General features: G+C 39.6%; 1 protein-coding gene across 4 annotated transcripts in view; it reads left to right on the top strand.

The window, feature by feature from the left end:
• Positions 1–10,484: 10,484 nt before the first annotated feature.
• The window catches only part of CIBAR1 (CBY1 interacting BAR domain containing 1), a 37,058-nt gene continuing 35,068 nt past the window's right edge, over positions 10,485–12,474 (top strand). For 2 of the 4 annotated variants that reach the window (XM_072603560.1, XM_072603559.1), the window contains exons 1-2: positions 10,485–10,713; positions 11,070–11,304. In XM_072603560.1, the coding sequence (XP_072459661.1) occupies positions 10,688–10,713; positions 11,070–11,304 (261 nt within the window). In that variant the 5' untranslated portion in view covers positions 10,485–10,687. The remainder of the gene's footprint in view (positions 10,714–11,069; positions 11,305–12,474) is intronic. The other 2 variants (XM_072603561.1, XM_072603562.1) reach the window with 2 other exon arrangements.

Here is a 12,474-nt window from a genome sequence, read left to right as displayed (position 1 = left end):
TAGAATTTCTTACATGCTTCAAAGCTCATAATAAATGCTGCTTGCTATGAAAGGCCTTTCCTGATTCATCCCCCTCACCTAATACTAGTGTCTCTGCCCCCAGCAAAATCGATTACCTGTATTTACTTTGTATACATTTTTAATTTACTTATATATGCATATTATTTTCCTTGATGGAATGTAAGCCCCTTAAGAGTAAGGGCTTTTGCAACATGATTAATGTGAAAGTGTGTTTAATAAGAATATATGTGTAGAATTCATATAAGATTGCATGCCATCTCTGGGAGGGAGAGAAGAAAGAGGGGGAGAAAATTTAAAACTTAAGGAAGTGATTGTTGAAAACTGAAAATAAATTAATTAAATTTTATAAAAAATGTAAGGGGTTTAAAATTTTTGTCTCTGTAACTAGAGCTTAACACATACTAGATGCATTATTTTCATTGGGCTGGAACCAATTACCATATTTTACAGAATTATAATTTCAAATACTGAAAATTTAAATACATTTGACCACTTCAGGGAATTCATTATTCAAACTAATCAGGATTTAGCTATAAGTGATTATTGATTGATTAATTGATTGATAATTTCATGAATATACAGTCCAGTAATCATGATTCCAAAAATTTTATCTAAATATGAAAAATAGCTAAATCCATGTTACATTAGGAGCATGCTATTCATGATCCAGCAATCAAAGAACTCTGTGGCCTTTCCTGATCTGCATTTAGCTTTTAACTCCTGATTGCAGATTTCTTTCCATTGACTCCTCACAAAGCTCATTTTCACAGTTTAAATATAACTGCCCAAAACAGAGAACTTTACCAATATTCTTTATATGTAAGTCAGAAACAGGGGGACAAAAAAGTAAGCTGACTGAAAAAGCATTTTACTCATTAGTTTAATAAGAATGATCTGCTTATCCAATAAAGAACCATTATTCAAAGTTGATATAGACTTTATAAATTTTATTGCTCCTCCTCACTGAAGTTATAATAGCCTGACCAAATTACTCTCCCCCACTCAAGTTTAGTGTTACTGAATCCTTTTTCCCTTCCCATTCTGAAGTCACTGAAGAATTCTAGAAAAGACTCTAGAGAGCATAGCAGATATTATGCAAAGGCAAAATAAGCAATTAATTTGAAGTGGAGAGGATGTCATACAAAGGTCCTCTGGCCCTTTCCAAAAATATCTCCCCTACTAAAGGATCTGAGAACTTATATCACCAGCTAGGTAGCACATTAGAAAGACTGTTGAAACTGGAGTCAGGAAGACTTGAGTTCAAATCTAGCCTCAGATACTTACTAGCTGTGTGACCCTGGGCATGGCCCTTGACCTCTGTTTCAGTTTCCTCATCTATAAAATGGGAATAATGATAGTACCTACCTTTCAAGGTTGGGGAGGATAAAATGACAGAATATCTCTATGGGGTTTTGCAAATCTCAAAGTATATAAATACTACCTATTATTCTCTTCTATTATGCTTGAATACGTCTACTGAAAGGAAACTTATGTCTTCAAAAGGTAGCTCATTTCAGTCTTGGGGGGGAAGTTCTATTTGTTGGAAAGGTCTTGAATTGTATTGAAACAAAATCTGCCTTTTTGTGACTAATTCATTTGTTCTTAGTTAACCTCTCTGGAATCCCACAGAATAACTCAACTCACATGATCACAAGGTAATAGAATCATAGGTTTAGAGTTAGAAAGAATTTTAGAGGTCATCCAGTCAGAGATCACAAATTTAAAGCTAAAAGGAATCTCAGAGGCTTCTAGTCCAGCTAAGTCATTTTACAGATGAAGAAAACTAAGGTCACAAGTGGCAGGACTGGGATTCAGACTGAGATAGGAATATAGGATCATAGATTTAGAGCTGGAACAGACCTCAGAGCTCCTTTAGATTCACTCTCTCACTTTAAAGATGAAACAGAGGTCCATAAGAGTTAAGTGATTTGACCAAGGTCATACCCAAGGTTAAAGGCGGCAGGGCTGAATTTTGAACTATAGTTTCTACATGATAATCCAACACATAGCTGAAGACAAGTTATCAAATTGTTCCTGAACCTTCTTGTTGCAATTTCTTCAGCAGTTCCTCAAATGACATGGTTTCCAGACTGCAAATCAAACCTGTCGCTATCCTCAGGCCTTTGTTGGGTAGGTGAGGATTAGAAGCCCAAGCTTAGTTTCTACAGTCAACTCTCCAAAAGCAGGGCAGCCCTGGGCCTGAGGCACTCTGAATGTTCTCTGTGTAAGTAAGCTCACAGGTCCAAAATGTTCAAGTACAGTAATCCCTTCCACATTGCAACTTTCCCTAGCATTGTTTCCATATATTGCATAAGAAATTAAATGGGAATTTTTGGAGCGTTTTGCAAAAGCTGCACATGACACTCAAAGGCCAGCAGACATCACAGTCTATGACTAAATACTTAGCCCAAATTTTATAATAAGGTACTGTGAACATCTCATAAAAGAAAAAGAAAAAAATTAGACTTTTTCTCTGGTACAAAGGGAGAGCCAAAAAATTTTACTCAGATTCTCTCAGTCACAGGGGAGTGAGAGTGAAATATATATACACACACAAGCATATATGTTTGTGTGTATAGCTTTTTCCTATTTTTGAATATCAGAATATTTGTCACTCTCTAGTCTTCTAGTGCCTCTCTGATTTTTCCCAGTTTCTCAAAGTTTTCAACAAGGTCTCAATGATCACATCAGAAAACTTTCAATACTTTGGCATATCAACTTTTTCCCCTTTACGTCAGGAAACCTGCATTCACTTAGGCGCCAAGATACTCACTGTCACCTGGAAAGATCTACAAATAGAAAGGGATGACTAGAGCTTTAATCCAGAATGCCAAAATTTAGAAAGGACTGACAGCATCTGTACTCCTTGAGTAGGTAGGCACAATGATGGCTCAGGTGGGTAACCCAAATCCAGGGAGAACAATTCCTGTACAATACAGGCTTTGGGTCCACCATTCCTGAACCCTTGGCACAGTGGCTCCCACATAGTAAGTGTTTAACAAATGCTTGTTGCCTGCCTGAACCCCACAAATCTCTACCTGCTTCATATCATAGTCTCCTGTATTCCAAGACACCCTCCAGCTTATCAATGTTCTTCTTAAAATGTAGCACCCAGAAGTGAACTCAGGGTTCTAGCTTTAGTTTGACCAGGTCAGACTTCATAGGAACTTCTTTATTCCTGGAAGGTACGTATCTCTTAATCCCACCCAAGGTCACATATGCTTTGTTGGACACCACATCATACTACTAACTTTCATTGAGCTTGTGGTCCATTGAAACCCCAAGATCTTTTTCAAACTAGTGTCAAACCACACCATTTTAATCTTATATTTATGAAGTTGATTTTCTGAACCCAGGTTTTAGACACTTATGTTACAGTTTATGCCAAGCTTTCATAATCAACCTTGGTTCCCTGTCTTCCTTTTATCTTTTGCACATGTCCTTCCAAAAATTCAAGTTCATTGGAAAGCTCTATATGTAGTCATAGTAGTTTCTTTAGATGTTGCTTCCCCTGTATAATATAACATTTTCAAAATGCTTTGCACAGTCCCTGGTATTTAATAAGTGTTTATTTCATTCCATTCAGTTCTTTCACATTAATATCTTTTCAAGTTCAAATACAGTGTCAAACTCTTACTAGCTATATAAACTTTTTCAAGTCACTTAACCTCTATTTCTCTTATTTTCCTCATCTGAAAAATGGTACATACCTTCCAGGGTTGTTATAAGGTTCAAGTGAGATAATAATTGTAAAATTTTTGGCACAATGCCTTACATATAGTAAGTGATATGCAAATACTAGCTAACAAACTTTTAGAACTTGTCATCCCTCTTAGAGCAATTTTCCTTTTTAAAGGTGCTTGAAAACTGAGCCTGTGTCTTCTCCCTTTTCCATGGGCTATATGTATTCTAGCCTTTTATGGATGGACTTGCACTTTGGGGTAAAGTAGAAATCCCTTGCTATCCTTATGGACTTGCACTTGAAATGACAAGGCAGTTTCTTATAGGTCCCTATGACTACGACACTGTGTTCAAGAAGATGAACAATTGAGCCAGGAAGAGCTGTCCACTCAATAAGCTATAAAAGGACCTGAAGAGAAACAAAATGCTCCTTTTTTTAAGCATGTCATGTAGAATTCTTTAAGTTTTGCCCCTCAGTACTCTCTGAGAATGTAAATAAACTGGAGAGGAGTTGCTGATTTGCATGGGTAAAGAGTTCTCTCTACAAATAAAATCACAGGTCAAGTGCAAAAAAGAAAAGTCTAGGAACTATGTGAACATGAGGTAGTGTCCTTCCAAACCACTCGTGTAAGGATACGGAAGGTCATCTAAAGTGTTCTTATTTACCATATACCCAGAAATTACCCCCATCTAACTCAGATTAATCTGGAAAACTATTATAAAAATATGCAACCATCTCAGAGAAAAATGCATTTTATAGATTAAGATGATATTATTTATTGTATTATATAGAAATGGTTTTTCTTTGAAACAAAATTCATTTTATAACTACACAAGTCATGTCACCTCTCTAGGTGAGAAACATTCATTATACAACAGTAAAGTTTGCATTAGAAATATAGATGAACATCTACTTTTTGAAAACATACAGTTTTATTGTTACTAATTGTTTAATATTCAGGGAGGAGGGGCAGTCGGGATTAAGTGACTTGCCGTGGGGCACACAGCTAGTAAATATCTGAGGTCCTATTTGAATTCAGGTCCTCCTGACTCCAGGGCCAGGACTCTATCTACTGCTACCCCTGATTGCTTAAGATTTATAAAAACCTTAGTACAAAAAAAATTTTCATTTGAATACTTATGCACATACATATATATATGTAATGTATGTAAAACCCTTTTAACTTTGTAAACTAAAAAGCAATAGGAAGACGTTGTTATTTATACAGACAAATGAAGAACACAGAAGAGTTCTCCAATGGTTTCTATTTTTTTAGAAGTCTTTGAAGATTTCACAATTTGAAGCTTTAATTCCTTTATTATAATTTCTAACTTTTGTCTCACTTTTCATTCCTATCTGAATAGAACAGAACACAACAGCACAGGACAGCAACCAAATTTAGCAGTTTCTGAATCTCAACATATTTATGATGTTACAGAATAAATGGAAAAATTCTTCCAAGTCTATCACTTCCTGACAAATATTAAAAAGGCCTTTATTTTGGATAGAGAAATAAACCATATTCTTTCAAAAAAGTATTTAGACTATCTATTGACTGAAGAATGCTATTTCCACTTTTCAAATAATCATGGCAATGATAGTTAAAAATTCAAGAAGTATAGATGGTAGTGCTTAGTATGTATTAATATTTATGAAGGATACCTCAGTCTATGGCCACTGTTCAATAAAATTATTGAACCCCAAACCTTTAAATATAATTATATCTTTATTCAAAAGGCAAATAAAAATTTCAAGTAGAAAAGAAATGAGAGAATGAGAACATTTTTAATTTTCTAGTAAAATATTATAAAAGCAAAGAAAAATTTCAAAATATAAGATGAAAGTAGAAAATGGCTTCTTATAATACAAGATTTGGCTGGTCAGGAATAGGGCAAATCAACTCCCTCTCTATATAACTGTAATAATCAGAGTCTCAAAATGAGGTATTTATAGAGTGTTACCACCAAGTGACTGAACTTGTTATCCAATACCAACAAAACTGATTCAGATTTAAAGCTATTAGGGATCCTGGAGGTCATCTCATACAACTCTGCTTTCTACATGAAGAAACTGAGGTCTAGAGAGGTTAAGTAACTTGGTTATATTACAACTAGAATTTGACAGTATTATATTCATATGTAGTATATGTAATAGTAGTATTACTATATTACTTTTGATTCCAGATCTAATTTTTTTTCCTGCTCTACTCCCTATCTTTGAGTTCACTTACTGCTTTTACCCAAACCACTCTCAATTTTTATATATTCAGCGCCAATCTCTTTCCTGAATTCCAGTCCCACCTGACTAAATGCCCATTGGACATCTTCAAGTGAAAACACCCTCTGGTACCCCAAACCTCAGTACGTACAAAACATTTTATTTTTGAAATGAAAAGTTCTCCAAACTCCCCTCTTGCTGTTGAGGACATCATCATCTTCCTGGATATCTAGGTTTAAAGCCTGAAAGTCATCAAATAACCTTCCTTCTCCCTCACTCCAATATTCAATCATTTGGCAAGTTCTGTGGACTCTACCTGCACATCAGCTTTTATATCTATCCCCTCCTCCCCATGTATATAGCTACCATCCTATTTCAGACCCACACTACCATTCACTCAGACTTGTAAGGGACTTCTAATCAGCCTCCCAGCCTCTTCCATCTCCATCTCTTCCATCTCCAGCCTGCCACAAAGGAATTTTTATAAGTGGATATAGCTACTATTCCTCCCCAACTCCAACCCCCATATCCTAGTTACACTGCCACTAATTTTGTGATTTTTAATTCTAGTAAAGAATACAAGAAAAAAATTAGAATATATTACTCTGATGTCACATTTTTGGCAAGCTAGTGTCCTATCTAATAATATTAGAATAGGGTTAGGGTCTGGAACTGCAATTACCCTGAAAAAGAAATTCCCAGGTGAGGAATTTCCCTCAACCAATACAGTCTGGTATTTTCTGTACAACTTATTGTCTTAGGGAATTGCCCAGAGCCCTGCAAAATTAAGCAACACAGACAGTATGCGTCACAGGTAGGACCTGAACCCAATTCTTTTTGACTAGGCTAGCTCTCTATTACTGCCTATAGCATTATTACTAATAATAATTTTAAGATGTAATTGAAAACTGAAAAAAAAACTAAAGTTTAATCTGTGTGTTACAGCCAAATCTTCTATCACAGGTGTAGGTAACAGTAATACAGGGAAAATAATTGTCCTCTAAATATAACAACAAAAATTAAAACTCTCAAATGTTTAATATTTATAGAAGTGACTGGTCCTGTGACCCAAAACCAAAATTATGAAGTTGTTCTACTAATTTAAAAATAAAGTATCACCAATAAAGAATTTTGAAATTCATGCCAAGGATAAAGCAAATTATAGATCTTTCCACTTGAAAACTGGTTATTTTCCTAGGTCCTCAACACAGCAGAACCAGATTCACTTTAACTACCTAGCTGAGTATCTGGGAGAAGAATTTTCAGACACTGGATTTTACCACCAGAGGGAGCCCAAAACCTATTGGCTAAAAGAATGTATATAAGTATTGTCGATTGCATTGGTTTTGAATGAATTCAAAACAAGACACAGGCAAACAAACCTTTTAAAGTTCAGTCTTTCTTTGTTGTGCATGTGATTTTATCCTCAGCACAAATCATCATTATTACATATTATTGACAGAAATATTTATAAGTTGAGGTCTTAGCAATATATAGGATATAACTATATGTAATAATTTTTTTCAAATATACTTCAATGTTTCAAGGCTCTGTTTCATCAGTATGGACTTTCCCACAACCAAGTGAGATTACAAATTTATGCAGTCCTAAATTTTTGTGAATAAAAAATTAATAATCTAGTGACCAATCTTCTGCTTATAAGTTTCTATGAATTTAGCCATTAGGCTAGTCCTATCACAACAGACAAATAAACCATCCCTGAAGTCATACTCAAAGTCTTTTCGATGACTCCACAAACCCTAATGAATTCCACTAATATGCTTGTTATTCAGTCTTGTCTGATTCTTTATGACCCCACTAGGGGTTTTCCTTGGCAGAGATATTGGAATGGTTTGCTATATCTTCCTCTAAATCATTTTACAGATAAGGAACTGAGGCAAACAGGCTTAAGTGACTTGCATAGGGTCACACAGCTAGTAAGTGTCTGAGGTTAGATTTTAACTCAGGAAGATGAGTTAACTTCAGGCCTGGCATTCTAGCCACTGAGCCAACTAGCTACCCGGATAAATAGAAATTCATTTGCAAAACATTCAGAGAAGATTAATGGAAGTTTGTCTCACAAAACAGCAATAAAAGCAGTAGAATGAAAGAGTAAACAGGAAGAGTGGCATGACTCAATTATATCAGATCGTCTCAAGAGCATGATTGGCATAACTAAAAGAATAATAAATCAATGGAAAATGGAACAGATTTGCTATCACTGTATTTTGACTCTAAAGTCTTATTTCCCAATGTTCTACATAAGAAAGTAGAAATCACATTCAGAAAGATGAAATTGGGATGAGATGTTCAACCAAAGTACTTCAATACTTCTTAAGAGTACTGTGATCTCATGCTGCAAGCATTTTCTCCATTCAAACCTCTCAGCCTTTCTTTGAAGGGTCGGAGGATTTTGGTTTCTCCTCAGCATCCTAGCAGTATCCCCTGAACATGTGGTGGCAGTATCTGCATCAAGAAGTTCAACAGCAGCAGTTGTACTAGTGTTCCTTGAGGAAGTCTACAGACCAAGAGATGTCTAGAGTAGTGCCACGAGAAATAAAGAATAATCAAATCGCATTTTTCTTGGATCTGTAGCAAATGCAAACCCATTCAACGAAACGATCAAAAAGCATTTATTAAGTGATTACTATGGACAAACATAATAAACAGAAGCTAAGTGATTTGCCCAGGTACTCAAAGCTAGTAACTATTTAAGGCTAGATTTGAATGCAGGTCTTCTTAACTCCAGATCTATTGTTCTATCCACTACACCACCAAGCTGCCCAGAGCTGAGGTTCTTCTTCAGGCAGGATATGGGAGTAGTCTAGACTCTCCTGTTTGAGAAATCTTCCTTATCCAAAGTAGACTGCCTTAGTAAAGTAGCTGTTCTTTTCTTCCTTAGGGTGACCAGCCAGTTATACTTCCCAGATTCCTATTTAGGTCTTATTTAAATGAGTCCAGGGAACAAAGGTATGGAAGCAGTCTTTGCCCTCCAACAATTTCATTTTCTCTCTGGTCCATTCATATTCATTTGAGTTATTCAAGTATCAGCCCATTTCTAATATTTCTTATACATAAAAATGGCTTCCCTTTTCTATTTCATTGTGTGAGTTTCTTCCCAGTATGAATTCAGTTTTGCTAAGTCTCAACAGGGCATACTATTATACCATATCCAGGGCTTAGCACAGTGCCTGGCACATAGTAGGTGCTTAATTATTGATTGACTAATTATATACTAAAAGTATCTAGAAATCCACTAATGGCAGGTATGTTACATAATGATGCCCTACCCTGTTGCTACCCCCTTCTCCCTTCCAAATAGAAAGTCCAGAGATTTTGGCCCCTTGACACCCTGCTCGAAAACCCTCCTCCATTTCCCGCCTTTCCACCGCCAAGCCACTTAGCTTTGGGATTCCTCCTGGACCAGAAGTGTTCTGTTTGGTGAGTGAGTGAGTTACTTTACCCACTGTATTAAGCTGACTCCATACCCTTTCTGCCATCTGCAAGGACACCTTGCCTTTGCCCTGCAGTTGAAAGTGGAATCCCTTCCCCCCCACCTCTCCATTTAAACTTTCTCTACTTCTTGCTCTTGACCTGGGAATAATATTCAAATCAAAATCACCATTATTACTGGAAAAGGGAACAACAATCTGATACCATCTTTATAGCTAAAGAATCCCTGGCTTTGAAAACCCAGATGTTGGTGCTTCTCTCTCTGGTAACTATGTACCTATGTAATGGTCAGACAGTTCCATCTGTCTGTTGATCTGTGGTGTATGTATTGCTTATAGTCAGACAGTTTGAAGCCCGGTTGGTTTCTATTTCTCTGTTTGTATTTTGTCTGAAGTTCAGGTGCTGATTTTTCCCCCCGGAACTAAGTATATGATTTACTAAGTGAATGATATACGTGCTTCTTTAAAGAAGATTGTTGACTCCTCCTTTTAGAAACCTGTGCAACAGGCCCTCCTATGAACGCTGGGGTCCTTGCTTATACATCTGGTTCTGGGTCTTTGCAAATGCCTGAATAGACAGTTACTCTCAGGTTGAAAAACTTGTCTGGACTAGCTAAGCTGGGAGAGTTGGCAACCTGGGAATGTTTGGGGAGGAGGGGGCACTAAAACTTGTTAAAACCATCTCCCAGCTCTTACAAAGACTGGGATCTGCATCTGTAGCCACCCCCACACATCAGGGCTTGATTTATTATTGTTTCATCGATTACCTAGACTTAAGTGATGAAGGAAATGATGTACATTCAACTTTAAAGTGCGTCCTTTGTACAATTTCACATTGACCAGGGTGCGCCTGCCTTCCGCTAAACTCACTGAGTAAACTTGGGCAAGCCAGCCTAATCAGGCCTCAGTTCTCCCATGTGTCATGGGGGAGGTTAAACCTAAGATGCCCTTTAACTACTCTCCCAGCTCCTTCAGTCGTTCCCCCTTCCTCTCCTTCCCACACTTTCCCACCACCGTCCCCAGGGCTCACGCAGTCAACAGGAGCAGGCTAGGTGGTTCACCAAACCCTCCCTCCCCGCCCCCCTCCCACCCCGCATTTTGGATCGGTCTCCATAGTAACAGCGGGGGCGGAGGGGCCAGCTCCTAGAGGGCGCGCGCGCGGTAGAAGGGGGTCGCGCTAGCTCCCGCCTTCTCTCCCTCCTTCCCTTCTGCGCGGGCGGGCACGCGGGCTCCTGTCCCCGCGCGTGCCGCGGCGGCTCCTTCGCAGGGCCCGTTGCGGGATCCTTCCCGGGTCCTGGGCACCTCGCGAGGCGACATGCTGAGGCGGAGTCTAGAAAGCCGGTAACCATCCCCCGGGAGCCGAGGGAGACCCTGCCTGGTCCGGGGATCGGGCTGAGGGTGGGGGAAGGCCCGGTAGATCCCTCTTCTCCTTCCCTCTGCTTCTGTCCCCCTCCCTGCTCTCTTCCCTTCCTTTTCTCTTCCTCCCTCCCTCCCCCGGAAGGCCCTCTCGGAGCCCCCGGCCCCGCCAGGCTCCGCTCGGCGGGCCTTGTCCAGGCCCTGCAGGGGGGCCCGAGGCCTAGGGGCGGTCTCCAGCCGGGAGGGAAGGGAGAGGCACCTCTTTGGGGTTGGGGGAGAGCGCGTGAGGGAAGGAGGGGCACCGGCGAGGCTTCGTGTGCGCGCGTCGGCGCCCTCTCCAGGGACGCCCAGACCAGACAGCTGCAGGACGCCGTCTCCAACGTGGAGAAGCACTTCGGGGAGCTGTGCCAGATCTTCGCGGCCTACGTGCGCAAAACGGCCCGGCTGCGGGACAAGGCCGACCTCCTGGTGAACGAGATCAACGCCTACGCCGCCACCGAGACGCCCAACCTGAAGCACGGCCTCAAGAACTTCGCCGATGAGTTCGCCAAACTTCAGGACTACAGGCAAGCGGAGGTAGGAAGGGGCGCAGCCGTGGCCCAGAGACGCGCTCCTTGTTACTTTGTTACCTTAACGATAACAAAAAAATACTTAGGTAGCAACATTGTATAATAATAGGTAACCGCTCTGGAAAAGATGACAGTTAAGTGGGGTGGAAAGAACCAGTTCTTTTTCAGTAAATTAGATTTAATAAACATTTATTAAGCGCCTACTGTGTGCTAAGAAGCTGGGGGGGCAGGGGAGATAGGAGAGAGCATCCTGTTACTTGGAAGAGCAGCAAATGCAAAGTGAGTCCGGTTTCTGCCCTCTACAAAGGAGGTTTGGGGAGGAGTACGCCACTCTTAAGCCCTCCAGTCAGAAGGGAGAGGAGGCTGGAGGGGGGGTGCTATCAGAAGCTTGTGTTAGCAACCTGGTGATGGGGAAAAATGATAACCTTGTCCTGGGAAACCAGGCAGGCCTCAGTGGAGAGACCTGGTCTGGTACCTCAGGTACACTTTACTTCTGAACCTCAGTTTGCTCAGTGGTTTTATTATAAGTAACCTGAGGGCCAGGAGATGGTTCTGCATACAACCCTGACAATTGTAAATCCTAGGTTCTTGTGCTATGGCATGAAGCCCCAGTTTTGCTTAGTTTTGTTTTGTTTTTTTATCCAAACTTTTGGTTTTAAGTGACTGAAGAAGAAAGGATGTATATGTGTAAGTGCACAAATCTGATTGGGAATAAAGGGTGTCTATGACTGAGTGCAGGCAAGAGAGGCCACTCTCTTGTTGTCTCTTCTGATCTCTCCTCAGCCTACCCTTCAGCTTGCCCCAGCAAATTTATGGATGTGTTCCAATTTGTTTGGATTTCAATTTATGTCATGGGTACCAGTAGACTATGTAGTAATATATTGATTATTTTGATGGTATTTTTCTTTGTAACAGTGCAAAGAGCTTTTACTTGAATTATTTCATTTTTATTCATACTGTTGTAAAGGTATGTAGAAGAGGGATAGGGTTAATTGGTCACTATCTTCTTATAAATGCTTCTATATATGACTCCCTTTTGCACATTTTTTTCCAGCAAATTGGCCTTCTTTCATTACAACAGACAACATCCTATCTCCTTACTCCATGCCTTTACACAAACTGCCCCACTATCCTTCCAGTTTTCCAGCTTCACAACCTCAAAGTCTCTTCCACTCCT

The sequence above is a fragment of the Notamacropus eugenii genome, chromosome 4 (assembly GCF_028372415.1).
Source record: "Notamacropus eugenii isolate mMacEug1 chromosome 4, mMacEug1.pri_v2, whole genome shotgun sequence".
NCBI classification, from domain to species: domain Eukaryota; kingdom Metazoa; phylum Chordata; class Mammalia; order Diprotodontia; family Macropodidae; genus Notamacropus; species Notamacropus eugenii.
Note: the sequence above shows the minus strand (reverse complement) of the source record. Positions and strands in the feature narration are given on the sequence as shown.